At 37.9% G+C, this 20,068-nt stretch overlaps 3 protein-coding genes across 4 annotated transcripts; 1 reads left to right on the plus strand and 2 right to left on the minus strand.

Annotated features, from left to right (window-relative positions):
- Positions 1 to 37: 37 nt before the first annotated feature.
- ankrd54 (ankyrin repeat domain 54) lies at positions 38 to 6,037 on the minus strand. The gene is made up of 8 exons (XM_079821008.1): positions 5,357 to 6,037; positions 4,108 to 4,155; positions 3,915 to 4,013; positions 3,508 to 3,579; positions 3,339 to 3,386; positions 3,062 to 3,186; positions 1,421 to 1,528; positions 38 to 497 (listed from the first exon to the last, which is right to left on the minus strand). Exons 1-8 carry the CDS (start codon positions 5,724 to 5,726, stop codon positions 423 to 425), a joined length of 945 nt encoding a protein of 314 aa, XP_079677134.1. The 5' UTR covers positions 5,727 to 6,037; the 3' UTR covers positions 38 to 422.
- Positions 6,038 to 6,573: 536 nt separating this feature from the next.
- foxred2 (FAD-dependent oxidoreductase domain containing 2) lies at positions 6,574 to 13,926 on the minus strand. The gene is made up of 10 exons (XM_079826225.1): positions 13,751 to 13,926; positions 13,143 to 13,362; positions 11,916 to 12,221; positions 11,555 to 11,806; positions 10,079 to 10,411; positions 9,838 to 10,004; positions 9,580 to 9,745; positions 8,088 to 8,314; positions 7,720 to 7,890; positions 6,574 to 7,155 (listed from the first exon to the last, which is right to left on the minus strand). Exons 2-10 carry the CDS (start codon positions 13,355 to 13,357, stop codon positions 6,935 to 6,937), a joined length of 2,058 nt encoding a protein of 685 aa, XP_079682351.1. The 5' UTR covers positions 13,358 to 13,362; positions 13,751 to 13,926; the 3' UTR covers positions 6,574 to 6,934.
- A 657-nt stretch (positions 13,927 to 14,583) lies between these two features.
- On the plus strand, positions 14,584 to 20,015 carry hmox1a (heme oxygenase 1a). Of its 2 annotated transcripts, XM_079819869.1 has the most exons (8): positions 14,584 to 14,722; positions 14,800 to 14,832; positions 15,064 to 15,175; positions 16,471 to 16,686; positions 16,803 to 17,075; positions 18,889 to 18,937; positions 19,026 to 19,105; positions 19,467 to 20,015. In XM_079819869.1, exons 2-8 carry the CDS (start codon positions 14,801 to 14,803, stop codon positions 19,662 to 19,664), a joined length of 960 nt encoding a protein of 319 aa, XP_079675995.1. In that variant the 5' UTR covers positions 14,584 to 14,722; position 14,800; the 3' UTR covers positions 19,665 to 20,015. The 2 variants fall into 2 exon arrangements, with proteins under 2 accessions (XP_079675995.1, XP_079675996.1); XM_079819870.1 differs by lacking the exon at positions 19,467 to 20,015 and having other exon boundaries at positions 14,615 to 14,722; positions 19,026 to 19,292.
- The last annotated feature ends 53 nt before the right edge of the window (positions 20,016 to 20,068 follow it).

Below are 20,068 nucleotides of genomic sequence, written 5' to 3' on the forward strand. Positions count from 1 at the left end.
GTTTTCAACACAAAAAAAAATATGATAATGAAAGTATGAATTAGCGATATTTACTATATAAAACCGATATGCAAATTCACAGCTTAAACTTTAGTGTTAGTATTGTTACATAATTGCATTAAATACAGAGTCCACATACACTTATGACATTATGTAATTTATTTGGCTGTCTTTCGGTCACTTACAAAAATGGATATACAGTAAACAGTGACATAGAGACCATAAAGACACAACAGAAAGGAATTTTTCCAGGAACAAAAATAAAAGGCAATTCATCATGTTCTCAGTCAAAATTGAATTTAAATAACCGGAATTACACAGTTGTGTTATACATGTAGGCATGTCATATAAATAGTTTTTCCCAATTTCCGAACAAAAGCCACAGTTGTCCCATCCTCTCACGTCTTTTCTTCCATCCATCTCTACCTGTCTCCTATATTCTGCATCTGAATACTGAGCGACGTGAAGCTGGCCAGTAGGTCCGTCACCTCGTCCACCTGCGGATCACATTAAATAATTACACCCTCCCAAAGATACAGTGATATCAAAAACAGAACTATAGTTAAAAGGATGCAGATGCATGATATATCAGCACCTTATTGGTTTTCAGATTTTCTTTTTTAAATGTATAATTTTAAGACAAAATTATTATTACAAGCCATTTTTTTACATTTTCTTTTCTTTTTACAAATTAGAATAGTTTTTATAACATTAACTATTTGTTGGTTATATATTCAATGAGAGTAAAAAAAACATGCAGACAACTTCAAATGAAACCCTCGTGACAACACATTGATGTCTTAAGATGATCGGTTTGTGCGAGAAACCGAACAGTATTTATATCATGTTTTACCTCAAATACAACACTATGTCCACCAGGTCTAATGTACACGATACGGCGTATCTCAATGGGATACAAGTGGCGGAAGTGATCTCTCGCGCATATCTCTACGCCATATCATGTATATTGATACACTACCCTTACCGGAAGTGATGCGCGTTCAAGGCTGTTGACAATAGTGTTGTATTTAAGGTAAAAAAATGATATAATTACTGTTCGGTTTCTCGCACAAACCGATCGTTTCGTGTCTCAAGACATCAATGTATCGTCACGAGCCGCAGGGTTTCATTTGAAGTTGTCTGTGCATGTTTCTCATAGATTTTGACCCCATTCACATGCATTATATGACTGAGAGAATACAACAGTTGGAGTTAAAAATATTAATTTGTGTTCTACTGAATAAACAAAGTCACCTATATCTTGGATGCCCTGGGGGTAAGCAGATAAACATCACATTTTCATTTTTGGGTGAACTATCCCTTTAAGTATAACCCTCAGAACTGAGCCGCTGACTTCTTTAAAATAGGGAATGAGTACATGCGCTCGGCAACTTGATCTTAAGATGTGTGTGAGCCGTACCTGCTCTCTGGTGCGGGTGTTCTGCAGCTGGTTTGAGATGTGCTCTAGTTTCTCTCGCTCCTCACTCTGTCCCATTATATTCAGATACTCCCGCAGCATTTGAATGATCTACAGACATATCCAGATATCATTGGTTCATCTTCCATTACATCACATATACAAGCAACAGGAGCAGAGGAACAATCTGAAAAGTGTGGGTGGAGCATATTATAAACCTTATCAGTCTGGCTCATGTATATTAATTAGGAGACATTCCCCCGGTTTCACAGACAAGGCTCAAGCTAGTCCCGGACTAAAATGCATGTTTGCGCTGTTTTAACTGAAAGCAACTTGCATTGTTTTGTCTCAAGAAGTACATCAGTAATGTTTTTTTTTTCCCCAAGGCACATTTATGAAAGCTACTTAAATGCCCTAATTCAACAACTGTCTGTGAAACCGGGCCATTATGTTTGCCCAGGTGTCATTACAAATTACATTTACGCATTTGGCAGAAGCTTTTATGCAAAGCAACTTTCATAGTAGAACCGAAATCGCGATATGGCTTAGTACAGCGGTCGGGAACCTATGGCTGGCGAGCCACACATGGTTCTTTTGACAAAAATCATGTGGCACTTCAGGTCTCTCACCATTTACCAACAAATGATCAATAAAAAATTAGACACATCACTAGAGAACAGCTTTCTGCAGAAAACTCAGCCAATGACAATTCCTTTGTTGTACAGCTTACCGACGTTCATGAAAAGTTTATTATAATAATAATAATATATTTGAAGTTTTACCGGCTAAAGTGCATATTCAGTGCTGTTCATGAGTGTCACGACAGCAATCAATTGCAAAACACTTACATTTATGAAGTAATCTAGAGCTCCTGTGACAATTTCAATTCTGTTTTCTTTTTTGACCATTTTCAGTGAGTAGTAAATAAGCAAAGAAATATTAAGATACCTTTCTATAGCTCTTATTGGTTTTAAATTGTAATTTTGGCCACCCTGAAATGGTTCATCAGAGCCCACATACACTCCAGTAGTAAATAGACTAAAAATCAAAGCTCATTTAAGCACATGGCATGCATTAATGGCACCTAAAACATTATTATTATGCAGTGTCTATAAGTGTTTAAAATGCCTGTGTACAGTTCAGTTTAACATTGTGCCGTTGCATAGAATGTATGATGCAAACTATATGTTGGAATAACTTAAAAAAGCATGCGCAGTTTATCGGTCAGTCAGATGTGCGTGAAAGTTGGCTGGTAGAAAAATGAAAAAGAAAAATAAGGTAGCATTTAAAAAAGTCATATATATAAGATAAACACCTTCACGTCATGCATCTATTATCATTTTATGTAGACTTAAACAACATGTGTAGGTGGGCACCACATGGGTTATTCTTGGGCTACATTGGGTACTGAGTGGGCATAGACATAAAACTGGCATTTTATCTGGTGCCTATACCTGGGTCAACCATGTAGTTGACGCAGCTCAAAACCTTACATTATGGACAACATAATCAGGTTTCACCTTGTAATGATAAATTACAAGCTTGTGAATCGAAATTGCATTGAATTGTGACACGTGAATCGTCAGTTGTGTCAATACCCAGCCCCTAGCATTACGTAGAGTCTATCAGGCATGTGTTAGTCACCTGTGTGACCTCTCCTCTGAGGGTTTCTAAGCTACGGGAGTCTCCCTCTTGTAAGATGTTGAGCTTTGAACGGGCAAGATGAAGAGGAGTCCTTCCAGCACGGTCCAGCGCATCAACACGGGCACCTAAGGGAACGTTCATAATGCTTGAACTGGTACTGAATTAAATTTGTGAATGGTTTTGGGGGTAAACATGTACTGTTTTTAAATATCAGAAAGATCTCAGATGAATAAGATTTAGATCCATTGATTTTTCAGTCTTAGATAATCAATCGTACCTCCTCTCAGTAAGGTTGTGATGACAGGCACATGGTTGGTGCAGGCAGCTGTAAAAGGCCATTTAAGTCACAGTAAGCGTATTTCTTCTATACAGCTTTGAGACTATAATTATACATAATGATGCAAAACAATGTGTGACCAAACAAATTTGCTATTGCACATTCTTACCCAGATGCAGTGGTGTGTTTCCGAGGCTGTCTCTCTGGTTTGGGTCAGCACCATAACTCAGCAACAACTGAACTACAGTGTTAAAAGTGGAGATGGAAAGAGAAAGTGGACCTATTATGACCTTTTACAAAGTCTTGATTTTGTTTTTGGGGTCTATAAGAATGCTTGAAAAATACCTTTTTTCCACATTTTTCGTTTAATTTCCAATTTCCAATGTGCTCTGATTGGTCAGCTGGACCAGAGTGTTTTGATTGGTCAACCGCTTCGAGTGTCTTTCAGAAATGCCATGCCCCTTACCATTACAGTGAGCTTCAACAAGCTACTGCATATAAGCCATTAAAAATACTATAGCATGCAATGAATGCCACTATGAAAAGTTAATATCAATCAGTTTTGTCTGATCTTACCAATACTCTCGTTGCCATTGCAGGAAGAGAAGTGTAAGGCCGTCCTGCCCTTGTCATCAGCAGCACAAGGATCAGTTTCATCTTCCAGCAATCTACGAACTAGAATGGAAAAAAAGTGAACAGACTTTAATTTCACTGTAGATCAAACATTAGCATCAAATGTGTCCACTACTGTCACACTGATGAGTCTCACCTGTGTCAATATCATTGGAGTTGGCAGCTTCTCTGAGCCTCCTTACAGCTTGGAGGAGAAAAGATACAGAATTGATTAACAGGAACCCTGTTATAGATGGACAGACAGATAGACAGACTATTTTGCTAAAAGTATTGGGACACCCCTCCAAATCATTGAATTCAGGTGTTTCAATCACTTCCATGGACACAGGTGTATAAAGTCAAGCATCTGCATGCAGACGCTTCTACAAACATTTGTGAAAGAATGGGTCTCTCTCAGGAGCTCAGTGAATTCAAGCGTGGTACTGTGATAGGCTGCCACCTGTGCGATAAGTCAATTCGTGAGATTTCCTCACTACTAAACATTCCACGGTCAACTGTTAGTGGTATTATAACAAAGTGGAAGCAATTGCAATGCAAAGCTTCGGATGCAGTGGAGTAAAGCACACCGCCACTGGACTCTAGAGCAGTGGAGACGTGTTCTCTGGGGCGACGAATCACGCTTCTCTAATCCGATGGACAAGTCTGGGTTTATCAGTTGCCAGGAGAATTGTACTTGCCTGACTGCATTGTGCCACATGTAAAGTTTGGTGGAGGAGGGATTATGGTGTGGGTTGTTTTTCAGGGGTTGGGCTTGGCCCCTTAGTTCCAGTGAAAGGAACTCTCAATGCTTCAGCATACCAAGACATTTTGGACAATTTCATGCTCCCAACTTTGTGGGAACAGTTTGGGGATGGCTCCTTCTTGTTCCAACATGACTGCGCACCAGTGCACAAAGCAAAGTCCATAAAGACATGGATGAGTGAGTTTGGTGTGGTCCTGACCTCAACCAGATAGAACACCTTTGGGATGAATTAGAGTGGAGACTGCGGAGCCAGGCCTTCTCGTCCAACATCAGTGCCTGACCTCACAAATGCGCTTCTAGAGGAATGGTCAAAAATTCCCATAAACACATATCGAAGCTATTATAGCTGCAAAGGGTGGGCAAACTCCATATTAAACCCTATGGATTAAGAATGGGATGTCATTAAAGTTCATGTGATTGTAAAGGCAGACGTCCCAAAACGTTTGGCAATATAGTATAGATAGATAGATGTTCCTGTTATCCATTTGTGCGGTACAAAATTGCCTAATAATTGAGGTAACGTTAACCAATATGTACATGGTAGCCTATAAACATATAGCACCAAGAAAAAATATCTTTATTATTAGACATGATGTAACAATTGTAATGTGTTGTTTTGTGACATTTCCGTTCATGCACACACCATACAGGTCTTTTCCAATGGGCCCCATGTTCCTCCGGGCTCTTCCCAGCCGCCTCACCCTGCTCGACGTTATCTTGCCCGGTGAACTCCGTCCCGCCTGTAGCAGCTCACCGGGCTTCCATAACAAGTGCAGATACCGGAGCTCCGTGTCCGCCGACGCTCGGGTTCGGTTGAGTCTCAGGGCGCTCAGCGTGTCCAGACGGGAGATACTGAACCCGACCGCACCTGCAGCCTCCATCGGCGTTTCATCCTCGCTTTTCTCGGTGTCTCTCACAGCAGCAGGTCCATTCGCTACCGTGTACTCTCCCTCCGAACTGGACCGCTCGCCATCCGAGGCGGCTGCAACAAGTGGGTTTGACCCGCCGTCCATATCAGTAAGGCGTTCACTGGACTAATGTCAACATGTACCAACAAAACGTAACTGTATCTTTTGCACAAACCTAACGAAACATTGTCGCACAAACGCTATTCTTCAAGACTGCATTTCGAGCGAGGTTTTAAAATAAAGAAACAGGGTTGCTTTTGCGTTCATTGCGATTCAATGTTGTGATGCCGAATGTGAATCGTTCCGTGTTAAAGCAATGAACTATGAGCCCAATTGAGCCAAAATGGCGGTGTTTCAATGTTTTGCGCTTGTTTTTAGTAAAACACGCCTGCATTGCTTGGTCTGCATTCATCGTCACCTAGATAGCCAAATCACCATCGATGTTGTTAAGGCAGTCGACCATTCAGATGGCAGCGTAATGAATACGTCCGTGATTTCCATAAAAGGTGATTTCCCACTTAAATTTTATAAAAACAAAGAATATGGTCTTGAATTTAAGAGCTTCAAAATGTCTTAAAATAATGAATATTTAACGACCACAAAAAATACATTTAAACAATTTCAAAATATATATTTCTTATTCTGGAGCAAAATCAGGAAATTTACATGCATAGCGCAGCAGCCTCATACATCCTTGAAAAAAATCGCCAGCAAATGTGGGATTTCATATTTACCAAATGTGTTTTCTTTGAGAAACCAATGTTTTAGATTTTGAAAACTCACACTTCAGTCTTTTCAATAACAAAATATTTTTTTAATGAGTACAGTAATGCTGTTTCTTCGTTTTTTATTTTTTTATGCTACAATGAAATTATATATATTCATATATATATATATATATACTGTTGTTGTAATTTTACATACTAAAAGGTAAGAACAAACACACCTTTCTGAAATTAATTATTTAGAGTTGGGATGTCTTTATTGTTATAAATATATGCACATGCATGTCAACCCATGAAAATACTTTATATACCTCTTCAATAGTATCAAAATATAAGTTATGCATTGTACTGCAACACCAAACCCAACACCATAAAACATATAAAGCTATACTTTGGCTTATAAAAACTATGGCAAGGTAATACTCACTATTTCATTGTCATTTAACAGTATGTTTGATCATAGTCTGAGCGAGCTGGATGTGGGATGTTTTCTATAAAAATCTAAGTAGATTCCATGAGAAGTGGGAGGTAGATTTAAAAAAAATGTAAAAGCAGAACAGATTCAGTCTTTGGTGCAATTAATGCCCCTCAAAGGTCAAAGTTCACAGTTGAAACGACTGCAGCGCCGGCATGTTTCAGGTATTCAGGAACTGATTCAGGAACTTCTCCTTGAATATCCGCCATGAGTCCTGCCTCACGGGCATGTTGCCACAGGTGACTGTTTCCCACAATGCCCTGCTTTCTCAAGTAACCTTGGCGGCAAAAGAGGGGTGGGGTACGACTGGTGAGGGACAGAAGGAAACAGGATTCTGAGGGAAAAGGACACATAGAAGCACAAAAATAAATGAAAGAACAATTGCAAAAGTTTTTTTTTGTGGCATATACACAACTTTCACAAAAAAATTGGGGTCGGTAAGATTTCTTTAATGTTGTGGAAGTTTCTTAATCTCAGAAAGGCTGCATTTATTTGATCAAAAATGCAGTAAAACTGTAATATGATGAATATTATTACAATTTTAAAAATAGCAGTTTTCTATTTGAATATATTTTGAAATATAATTTATTTCTGTGATGCAAAGCTGAATTTTCAGCATCATTAATCCAGTCTTTAGAGTCACATGGTCCTTCAGAAATCATACTACTATGATGATTTGATACTCAAAAAACATTTCTGATTATTATCAATGTTGAAAACAGTTGTGCTGCTTCATATTTTTGTGGATAAACGATTCTTTGACTAATAGACAGTTCAAAAGAACAGCATATATTTGAAATAGTAATCTTTTGTAACATTACAAATGTCAATTACAATCAATTTAATGCATCCTTGCTGAAAAAAAAAAGTATTTTATTTATGTACAGTACATACTGACCAGCATAAAAGGCCCTGAGGTCAGTTTGGAGGCAGTGCTCAAGGAAGCGTCTGAGAGGTTGGCTGTGTGATATGGGCTGATCCCATTCAGTCAGGAAGTCCTCGACCATGTGATGAATGGCCTCAGGTCGCGGTAGTGGCCAGCCAACTGGACTCTGTCTCATATCTTTCTCTATAGAAACATAAAGCACACTTATTTTAATGTTCCAGTACATGATTGTGATAGGACATCAACAGAAAGTATCCTCAAAAACATCCCAATCTCATACACTTCCACATATGTGAGAGTTCAAGCCCTTTAATAATTAATAGGCTCTCCAATATGCTATATACAGTAAATCAACAAAATAAATTAGAGAAGCTCTTCACCTGTAGGTAGTGTGTTGTAGTAGTACAGGACAGGATGGAGGAAGTTGGACCTCCAGGCTTTGGTCCATTCTGACTCAGCCCGACCGGGCCCTAGCGTATCAGTCCGGTTCAGTCCATACTGCATGACCAAGACCAGAAGACCATGATCTGAGAGGGGCCGACCGGACAGATCAGACAGCTGGGGCAGGGCCTGCAGGGGAAACTCCTCCAGATATTCACAGTAAGACCTGTGGAAGGAAGGAGGAGAGAGATTTGTGTAGGTCATTTTATATACAATTAGTGATCAACCGATTATCGGTTTTGCAAATTTTTTCCCAGTTATTTAAGCATTTTTCTATAATCGGGTATTGGTTTTGTACCGATAAATCCATCTTGTGGCCGTTTTGAGAACTGTGCGCAAGACCACCATTAAAGCACTGCGTTTGAGGGGAGATGAGTCAACAAAAGTGTTCAAAAGAAAAAAATAACTTGCCTCCCTTAATTAGTCAACTTTATTTAACATAACAGCCATTAAAGCACAAATGAGATATGTTACAAGCTTGATATGTATTTAAATCTTGGTGCTAAAAAAGAGAGACGAACTCATGGAGTCGCGTAATCCATCAATTCATGTCCCAATTAAGCTTTTATTTAAAACGAGACACTTCAGTCACAGTGCACGTTATTTTTTGCACTCTTTCAGACCCTTTTATTTATTTATGTAGAAGTGTGTTTTGTTATGCATGCAAGGAGGGAGTGAAATTACAGAAATTAGAGTATAGAGAAAACTGTCAAAAACAGAAATTATATAGTCCTCAGGCACATAAACGGTTATTAAAAGTCAATATCGGTCGATCTCTATATATATATATATATAATTACAGTCTCTTCAATATGTCGTAAAAGACTTAAAAGTTTTGACAATCCATGAGTTTTGTGTCCACTGGACATTTGGAAAGACTTATTTGTTCAAAGTTTGGGGTCTGAAATTAATACTTTGATTCAGGAAGTTCATAAGTGACAGTAAATGTATGATGTTACAAAAGATTTATATTTTGAACTTTCTATTCATCAAATATTCCTGAACGAAAATGCATCATGATTTCTACAAAAATATAAAGCAGCACAACTGTTTTCAACATTGATGATAATCATAAATGTTTCTTGAGCATCAAATCATTATATTAGAATGATTTCTGAAGGATCATGTGACACTGAAGACTGGACTTATGATTCTGAAAATACACCTTTGATCACAGGAATGAATTACAGTTTAAAATATATTACAATAGAAAACAGATATTTTAAATTGTAATAATATTTCACAATATTACTGTTTTTACTGTGTTTTGACTAAATAAATCCAGCCTTGTTCAACAAAAATAACTTATTTCAAAAACACTCCAAATCAAATCAAATTTTGAACTTTAGTGTTTATTTAATATTTCATCAACTGAATGATTGACACCCAGATACGACATATTGTACATGCATCTCTTGAAACATCTCTTACCCTCGCAGTAAAATAATGTCCCCAAGAACCCCAAACATTTGGTACGGTCCAGAGGCTTCATTCACCCTCTTAAGAATCCAAGACTGCAGCTGACTGATGGGCAATGTTGTGGCAGGCCAGGCAATGTTATGGTAACGTTGCTCCAGGATTTTGTGAACAGCACGCACTGTAGTAGCAAAACAGAGAAACTTTGATATGACATTTTACATTCTTATGACAAGCATGAAATGTTATGCTTAAGTGAGATGTAATGCTTACCAGTGTAGCGGAACCCATGAACAAATCCACCAGCAGACATACGATAATCTCTGGAGTGGGCTGCCGTACCCAGGACAAACATGTTGGGCGTCCCTCTGCCTTCATACCAGGCTGTTACTCCTGGCAAACGGCCCCGGGCACCGCTGCTTTGGGCCGGCCGTGCAGATCTGGATAAATAATAAAAAAAATGTTTCAATCTGAAAATAATTCATATTCATAAACGTAATTTTTCAAATCTTACCCATCAAAGATGGAGAAGTTAAAACGGAAGCCCAGGCAGCGGATCACTCGGTCGTACGGCTGTCTGAGGGAGAAGTTATCAGTGTGGTAACCAGGCAGATTTTGACCGGTGACCTCTGAAATGTTGTTGCCATTCTGGTCATCAAGCAGTTCAGTAAGAGTTAAATACAGTGGCTCTTTTCCCTCCGTCGATGTTCGACTTCTTTTCTTTGCTGTTCTTCTTTTCCCACCATCTTTTCTTCTACGGACAATGGCAATATCCTCCAGTCTTCCCTCTACTAGACCATCCAGAGATTTTAGCTGGTACGTGTCTAATAGTTCATTATTTACTGCCCTAAAAAACAGAAATGTTAAAGTCACCATGAAATCAAAATGGAGAATTTTTAAATTCAGAATGTTGCAGTGTTTATTATTCTCTTCATGATGTGCGTCTTAGTGGAGGGTGAGACTAAGGTCTTTACACGACACCATTTTCCACTAAAAACTTAAACGTTTTATGCGTTTTGGTCATCATTGATTTGATTTACACGAAAACAGCGTTTTGGGGGCCTGAAAATGCAAACTTTTGAAAAAGAAACCGTCAATGTCTCCATGTAAACTAAAAAAACGTTGAATTTGTGAGTCACTGTTACTGTCATGTTAATGTTACATTTTAAAAATAAAACATTATTTTTAAAAAGTGTATATCTGGAGCAGAAAACAAAATGTAATTTTGCCTCAGATTTTGCATTCGTTTGTGTTCTACATGTCACTCGCTGTGGAGGGGGTCAGAACTATGAGAAGGTCTTAAGTGGTCATACAGTGAATTTTATAACTTTTTGTTGGCTAAACATGATCCAAGTATGACATGTTCCTAGATTAACATATTTTGTTGGTCTTGGAACAACATTGTAATCAGGGTTGGTGGGTCTTGACCAATCAAAAATAGCCCAATACGATTTTCTAATTTTCTCTGTCAGAGACCGTATTCATCGCTGTTTTTGTATGTGCGGGGGGTGTTGGAGTGCCTAAATTGTACGTTTGGTGGGGGATTAACTCACAGAAAAAAAAACGACCAGTGGCAAAACTTAAACGTATTCTAATTCCACAGGACTTGGCAACACTTATTGTAATCATCCAATCAGTGCCCTCTGATGTTAGTGGAACGGTTAGGGATAGGGAAATCACTTGTGAATCTTTGGTTGCAGTTATAAGCAGACTTGAAAACAATAAAACATTGAAAATGTCTCATTACGTGATACGTTTGTATCCTTTTTGTAATGTTTTAGCCTGGTCACTATCCACTGCCATTATAGGAAGGAGTGCGTGCAGGACTATTTTTTAAATTTCTGCTTTTGAGGTCAGAAAAAGATAGAAAGACATAGGGCACTGGAACAACAGCAGGGTGAGTAAAATATGGCTTTATTTTCATTTCAGGGTGAACCATCCCTTTAATTTGATGCATTTTGCAATAAGTTGGACAGAGAGGATTAAATACCTGAGGTCCCCAACGTAGTGTGTCTGCCATGCGAGACGTACTGGGCTGGGACTATACAAGTGAATCCGGCTCGCTCTACCCAAGATGCTTTGTGCCGTCTCAAAGGCGGAGTTTCCTTTGCCAAGGATTAACACAGCTTGTTCTTTAAACTCCTCGGGATCAGTGGGAATAGACTCATAACCCTCCACCAGGTCAGAGCCATGAAAATCCACCTGCTGAGGAACCCAAAGGCCTGTAGACACCAACAGGACGCTGTGGAGACAAAAAAAATGACATAAAACATGTTGTTAAGGCATATCAAAGAGACCTGACAAGCACTTGAAAATATTATTCAATTCAAAATTAAAATAAATGAATGTACCTGCACTGATAATTTACACCATTCTGATCGGACAGGATGTAGCCTCGGTTTCCATTAAAATGTGATGCCTTAATTCTCCCTATATCAACTCCATATTTAACCTTTAGCCCCAGCTCTTTCACAAACATTGAGAGGTAACGTGGGAAGTCATCAGCATTGGGGTAAAGCTCCCGGCTTATTCGTTGAAACAGGAGGTCGGGCCTGTCACTCAACAGGGAGTTCCAATCATGACGCAAGTTGAATTCCTTGTTCTTCCTCCCAGTGTATATTTTATTAATGCTGATGAGCTTTCTGTGCCGAGGATATCTGAAAGAAATACATTAAATAAAGCATGGTTTAGCCTTAAAGGAGTAGTTCACTTTAAAATAAAAATTACCACATAATTTACTCAACTGCAAGCCATCCTAGGTGTATATGACATTCCTCTTTTTGACGAACACAATCAGAGCTTAATTAATAAATATCCTGATGCTTCAAAGCTTTATAATGGCAGTGATGGGGTCCATTGAGTTTGAAGCTCAAAAAAGCACATCCATCCATAATAAAAGTAATAGACCGCCTTCCATATTAAACTTACGCAGAAAGTGTAACACCTCAAAACGCTTACGCTACATTCTAGTGATACGTCGCACCAGTTACTCTTTTTTCGTAAGTTGAATACGGAAGGTGGTCTGGTGGAGGCTAGATATTTTACTTTATAAAAGGTTTAAAAATTGATATTTTTCTTTCACAAATACATCGATTCGCTTCAGAAGGCCTTCAATAATACCCAGCGCAGAGTACATTTATTATGGATGGATGTGCTTTTTTGAGCTTCAAACTCAATGGACCCCGTCACTGCCATTATAATGCTTGGATATAATATTATAATATTTATCAATATAACTCTGGTTGAATTCGTCTGAAAGAAGAAAGTCATTTACACCTAGGATAGCTTGAGGGTGAGTAAATCATGGGCTAATTTTCATTTTAAAGTGAATTAAAATTCAACCGCATTTGCAATCTATATTAATAAATCTTAAAATACTGAAAGCAAAATGAGTTATATTGCAATATATTTTTTATTATGTTGCATGTTATATTAGATGTAATTAAAACTGACATAAATGTATGCGTTTTACCCAATTATGTTCCCTGTTTACTGCAGTATTTTGCAGTAATTTAGTGTATATTCCTTGTTCTAGCTCAGTTTAAGAAAACATCCTTTGTCATTCAGATATCACGTACATGTTGAAGAAGCTGCCTGGTCCTGTGTTTCTCTCTAAAATGATGTAATCTCTCTGGCTCCGGGACAGAAAGTAGCCCATCTGGATCCCTGCAGGTCCAGCTCCCAGCACACAGTACTCATGGCTCACGGTGTTATTACGGCCATGAAGAGCAGAAGCAGAAGTGGCCAGGGACAGGACACACAGGAGCCTGAAGAGAGGCTGAATAAGACTCATGAGGCCTTGGGATGGAAATACAAACAACAGATTAGAGCCAGGCGCTCTACCTGTAATAAAAGGTTCACCTTTAAATAATTACAGATAATTAATCATGCATTTGTTCTATTCTATTAAAACTACAGATGGACACATGCTTAAAATAATAACCTTTTAAACTATAACTACTTCATAAAGCACATACAATAAATACATAACTAAGCCTTAATGTAAACACAGTAAATGAGAACAGGAATAGACAACATATAATACTTTTTTTTATAAATAGGAACAATTTTACTGATAGTCAATTATGGCTCCCCTGTTCCAATACTGGGGATGCGGCAACATCCAACACATTTAAGAGCGAAAAACACAGTATAGTGTAAATATATCGGCATTAAATCAACGTACCGTCAACTACAGCTGCTCCTGCGATCCTTCAGGAACAGAAAATATGGAAATAAACGGCAGGCATTTCGTAAAGTTCATCTTTGCGATTGCACGGATTTCATAACATCTTCCACAGACAGAAGACAGAGCGTACATTTGACGTCACGAAGGGATGTCCGTCTAACCAATGAGAGACCAGAGAGGCGTGGCTAAACATTTTACGCCCCCAGTTTACGGGGGTGGGGGGGGGTGGGGGGATAGGGTCTATGGAATTCTATTTTTATTAAACTAAAAAAGTACACTTTTTAAAGAAGTTGCATTAAAACTGTTATTATACACTCTTCCTTTATTTTTTACATTTTCAATTGCAGTTTTCAGATGTTATTGTTTTATCCTTGTCTCAGTGAGAGTATAAAAGAGAGAAAATTAAAAAATAGCATTGCCCAATTATTTTTTTTAGATATTTAAAATATTTTAAACGAGTTTTTTTGTTTAAATGTATATTTTAAATCCTGAAATCAAAAAGTAAATTACAAAAATAAAGCAATTTGTTGCATTAAACTACACTGTCATAGTTCTGAGAGTTCTGCTGTGTCATGTTTAGAAACACCAACAAAGAAACAGTGCAGTCATGAAATCAACGTAAACTATAAAAGTGCCCACAACACATTTTTAAATACTTTATTAGACTTAGTGGGCTACTCTTAATATACTTTATAACCCATATAAACTATTGACTCAACGTCTCATGTGACTTATCGCTTTGTCATGAGAAACCTTTGAGATTTCTCAGTCAAAAAAAAGTCCAGTCATGGTTAGTAAAAATGTGGAACTACCTCGGCATTTTCACTTCCTTTTTGCTAAATCTAGTGACTCAGATGGGAAGGAAAACGTATAAAAATAAAGTGGCGCAGTTAGGGAGATCACACTGAGATTTCTTTGAAAGACGAGAGACACATCAAGAAACACATAAGGACATCGACACCGCCGCAAGTATGATGGCAAAACTTTATTTAAATCTGTTACAGTGGACATTGTGACATTTGATAACAAATATTTGTTGTTTTAAGGATGGAATCCATGAAAATCACTGGCACTGGCAGGTAAAAAAAATGTTTTTTTGTTGATTCAGCCAATAATCATTGAATGAAACACATTAATTCCAATAATGATTATGAGAACAGCATTTAAGCCTGAAGTAAATCATAGCAAAAGTAGGAAACTACAGCAATTGCAAATGTGATAGATAATATAGACTACTGTTACAGTGCTAGATATACACTACTGTGCAAAAGCATGTATAAATCAATGAGTGACTAATGTTTTCTCCACAGTGATCTATCTGAGCAGATAAAAACAGCCACCAAAGACAGTCACGTGAGAGCTGAGAACACACAACTGATGCTCAACTACCAGAAAGGACAGATCACGCAAACACAGTACAAGGTAAAGCGATACAAACTAACATCATACATTCCAAAATCAGGATGAAAGCAAATAATGGTGACTATAACATGTAAACAAATAGATAAACTCTTATATATAACAAAAGGGGTTTCAAATAAATTGTTTTAGGAAAATATGAGGTATTGTATTTTAAAACAATCTAAAAGCTTACAATATAAACAAAAAATTACCATGAAAGTGCTGCTAAAAAGTTTTTTGGGCATTTAACATAGCAGTGTGGTTTTTAAGACGTGTACCATGATAAAACAGGGTATTTTTAAATACCTTAGATTACTTTATAAATTCCATGGAACATGAATTTAGTAATCATTCAAGACTATATGGTATATATCAAAGTAACATGATAATACCATGTGTTGTGCCTGCTGTAATTAACTATTTTGATAATCGATCAATCAGTCAAACATGTCTTTGATTAATTGATTTATTAAATTAAAATTTAATAATGACCCTGAATGACCCCATGACCCTGTGGCCGGTTCACCACTGTTCCTTCCTTTGACCGCTTTTGATAGATACTGACCACTGTAGACCGGGGAACACACAACAAGAGCTGCAGTTTTGGAGATGCTCTGACCCAGTCGTCTAGCCATCACAATTTGGCCCTTGTCAAACTCTCTCAAATCCTTACGCCTGCCCCTTTTTACTTCCTATACTTTACTGAAAAAAATCAAAATCCACTTTGCCGAATGTTATTTTACAATGTGCAAATTGAAGGCTATAAATGTAAATGTATGAATTATGCGACATATTAAGTTTAAAAGATGATATAAGGAGAAATGTCTTAAACGATTGCACAATACTTTCATGTTTAACAGGTTATTTCATTTTTTTTCCTAGTGATAAAGTATGTTTTTAACATGGATGCCTTTTTTATGAAAATGTTTTACTGAATCTGTCTCAAGTTTTTCCACTATTTGTTGGTATGGCAATCTTAATGTAAGGAGTAGGAGCAAGTTGAGTAGTACAGTTACAATGTGCAGCAAGATAGTGGGGACCGACTTAAGGACTATATAACACACATTTATGAACATAGGATGAGTAGGAAGGGCCAGTTAGTCCTTTCCGATGTTACCCACCAATTGTGTACTGAATTTCAACTGCTTCCCTCAGGCCAGAGATTTAAACTCCCTGTGGGTAAAACAGGAATTCCTTTATACCTGCTGCAATCATGTTTTATAGTCTCTATAGAACCTTTTCTACTAAGAGTGTACTAACATCTATCTTCATCTGTATAGTGTAATAATTGCAAGTTACTCTTCATGCGTTTCCAGCTTCTGCTGTGTTCTCTGTATGAGATCTACCAAGCGCTAGAGGAGGAGCTGGACAGGAACGCCAACCATCCTGCCGTTCAGCCCATCTACTTCCCCCAGGAGCTGGCCAGACTGGAGTCTCTGGAGCTGGACCTGGAGCACTTCTTTGGACCCCAATGGAGGAAGAGAATAGCAGTGCCTGCCGCCACACACAGATACACACAGAGACTGAGAGAGGCGAGTCTGTGAATCGTCTCTTTAAGCGGAATTCATGAGGATGTGAAATTTTAGCATTCAATGCACTTGCGTTCCAGCGATTCTCATTCTAACTCAGTGCTCTCTGTTCCCTTTAGATTGGCGAGAACAGTCCGGATCTTCTGGTGGCACATGCCTATACACGCTATCTCGGCGACCTGTCAGGAGGCCAAGTGCTGGGCAAAATTACCCAGAAATCCTTGGGACTGAGCGGCAGCAAGGGAATTGTATTCTTCTCGTTTCCTGGAGTGACGAGCCCCAACAGATTCAAGCAGCTGTACAGGAGCAGAATGAACAGCATTGAGTTCACAGAGCAGCAGAGACAGGAAGTGCTGGATGAGGCAACCAGAGCTTTTGAGTTCAACATTGAGGTGAGCACCGATATCTTCTAATATATGAAATAGAAAAGTGTTATTTTAATAATATTGACAATAATAATATTTCACAATATTAGTTTTTATTGTATTTTTGATCAAATTAATGCAGCTTTGGTCTGTCTGGATGGATGGATGTAGAATGATAATCGATAGATTGATATAGAACAAAAAAACAATGATGGATGGATGATGGCTATAAAGCAATAGAGTGATAATAGATGGATGGATGGATATAGAACAATAGAATGATGATAGATGGAAAAGTTTTAAGTACTGGAAGAAAGTTAACTGGCATCTCTCTGACAGGTTTAGAACAAATATACCAAACAAGATGTCTCAGTAAAGCCATGAATTTCTATTAGATAATAGGCATCCTCTGTTTAATGAGTTTGAGAGACTACCATCAGGTCGGAGATTTAGAATCAGTCTGTTTTTTGTTTTTTTTTATAAAGGGAAAAAAAATATTTGCTGCCACAAGCAGTTAAATGCTTAAATGGAAGAAAGAGATGTCTTTTTTGTGTGTGTGTGCATTTTGTTGTGTCAACTGAGCGGGTCTCAGTGGTGATGAAGTGTGTATGTGGGTGTGTCTGGAGGGGTGGGGCTGTTTTATTGTTTTATGTGTATTGTTTGTTTTGTGTATACACGTTGAAACAAATTGCAACAAAATTTCCCCAAGGGGCTAATGAAAGTCAAAGTCAAGTCAAGATAGCAGGATGGATGGCGATAGAATGAGGATGGATGGTAATAGAATGATGGTCCATAGATGGATGGATGTAGACCAATAATCGATGGATGGATGGAGATCGAACGAGAATGGAAATAGAACAATGATAGATATATGGAGATAAAACAAGGATGGATGAATGGGTGGATGGATGGAGATAGAATAGAATGAGGATGGGTGGATAGATATATAACAATAGAACGATGATTGATGGATGGATATAGAATGATGGTAGATGGAGATAGACCGAGGATGGATGAATGGATGGATGGATGAAGAACGATAATAGATGGATGGATGATAAATGGATGATGAATGGATGGAGAGAGAATGAGGTAGATGGATGGATATAGAACGATAAATGGATAAATGGGTGGATGGATGTGTGTAGAACGATGATAGATGGTTGGATGGATGGATAATAAATGGATATAGAATATAACGATGATGGATGGATGATAGATGGATATAGAACAATGATGGATAGATGATATATGGATATAGAACAATGATGGATGGATGATAGATGGATCTGGAACAATGATGGATGGATGATATATGGATATAGAACAATGATGGATGGATGATAGATGGATCTGGAACAATGATGGATGGATGATAGATGGATCTGGAACAATGATGGATGGGTGATAGATGGATCTGGAACAATGATGGATGGATGATATATGGATATAGAACAATGATGGATGGATGATAGATGGATCTGGAACAATGATGGATGGATGATAGATGGATCTGGAACAATGATGGATGGGTGATAGATGGATCTGGAACAATGATGGATAGATGATATATGGATATAGAACAATGATGGATGGGTGATATATGGATATAGAACAATGATGGATGGATGATAGATGGATCTGGAACAATGATGGATGGATGATATAGAACGATAATCAATGGATGGGTGAATGGACAGACGGAACTATAGATATAAAAGAACACAGTATAGATCCAAAAGTAATTCAAAGTCTAGACATTCTTACAAGAAAATAAGGTTGAAAAAGAAGATGGGAGACTTTAAAAGTTGATGCAATGTTTGTATGTCATTTCAAACAGGTTTTTGATGATCTTCAGAAAATGCTGAGCATCACAGAGGAAGCTTCAAGTGAGTGTCACAAAAAGAAGTTAAAAAAGATTGCTTAGAAATTGTAAACACATAAGAAAATGTTACCATCTTGCTTTTGTTTATTTAGGTGAAAAAGGAAATGACGCAGCATCCAAACCTCAGTCAAAAACCTTCTCCAACTCTCCAATGCTCCAGTTTGCATTAGGTGTGGGAATCACTTTGGCAACTGTTGGAATGGGAGTTTATGCTTTTTGATTCCGAACATTTTATACTCGTCTGTGTATAATATCTTACCACGTTCAAATCTACAGGCTAATATTTAACCAACACTAATCATGGATATAAAACATGCACTCAGTAATAAATAATTTTCACGTAATCCACATAAAGTAATTTTTCCCCAAATAGTTTTAGAAATACATTTAAAAGGTTACATTTTCCCTTAAAATATTTAACAGCTTTTCTTCATTTACATTCATACATTTGGCAGAGGATTTCATTCCAAATGATTCATAGTGCATTCAATGCATATTTTTTTTTAGCCTTACATTGTCATACTCAATTCTAGTCAGAATATGAGTCTGATACTGCTCCATTGGGCTGTGATTTATGGGGCGCGTTTCAACCGAATCAGGAAAGAAAATGCCTCTGCACTCAATTGGATAGACCTACAACCAATCAGAGCTACGCATCAACAGAACTCAACTGCATGCACGCTGGAAGTAGAAGATGTGTAAACGATCTTTGCCGGTGTTGTAAAAAATAATGTAAGGATACACAGTACTTACCAACACGATCATCATTTTCAAGAGAAATAGTAAAGGTGAAAGCATATCCGAACAAGTTCTCGGTTTAGAATTAGAACAAATTCAACCCAAGCGCTCTTTGGTGACGTGATTACGTTACTGTTGATCATCTGTCCATCATCGTGTATATGAAGTCCGCCCTGACAATTTGATTTCCAAACAGCTCCTGTTCGGGCATAGTTGCTCCACAACGGATCAAGTCCAGACCAAACTGCCCGACCTCAAATGTTGTGGGCGGGGCTAAGTTCGGCTGGCATTTTTATCTAAATATGCAATTATGTATTCTTGAAAAATGCAATAAAATGTCATATAAAAAAATACAATACTGGTGTGTCTTATTTGCTAAATAAAACGGACAAAAATG

The sequence above is a fragment of the Gobio gobio genome (genome assembly GCF_949357685.1).
Source record: "Gobio gobio genome assembly, chromosome: 1".
In the NCBI taxonomy this organism is placed as follows: domain Eukaryota; kingdom Metazoa; phylum Chordata; class Actinopteri; order Cypriniformes; family Gobionidae; genus Gobio; species Gobio gobio.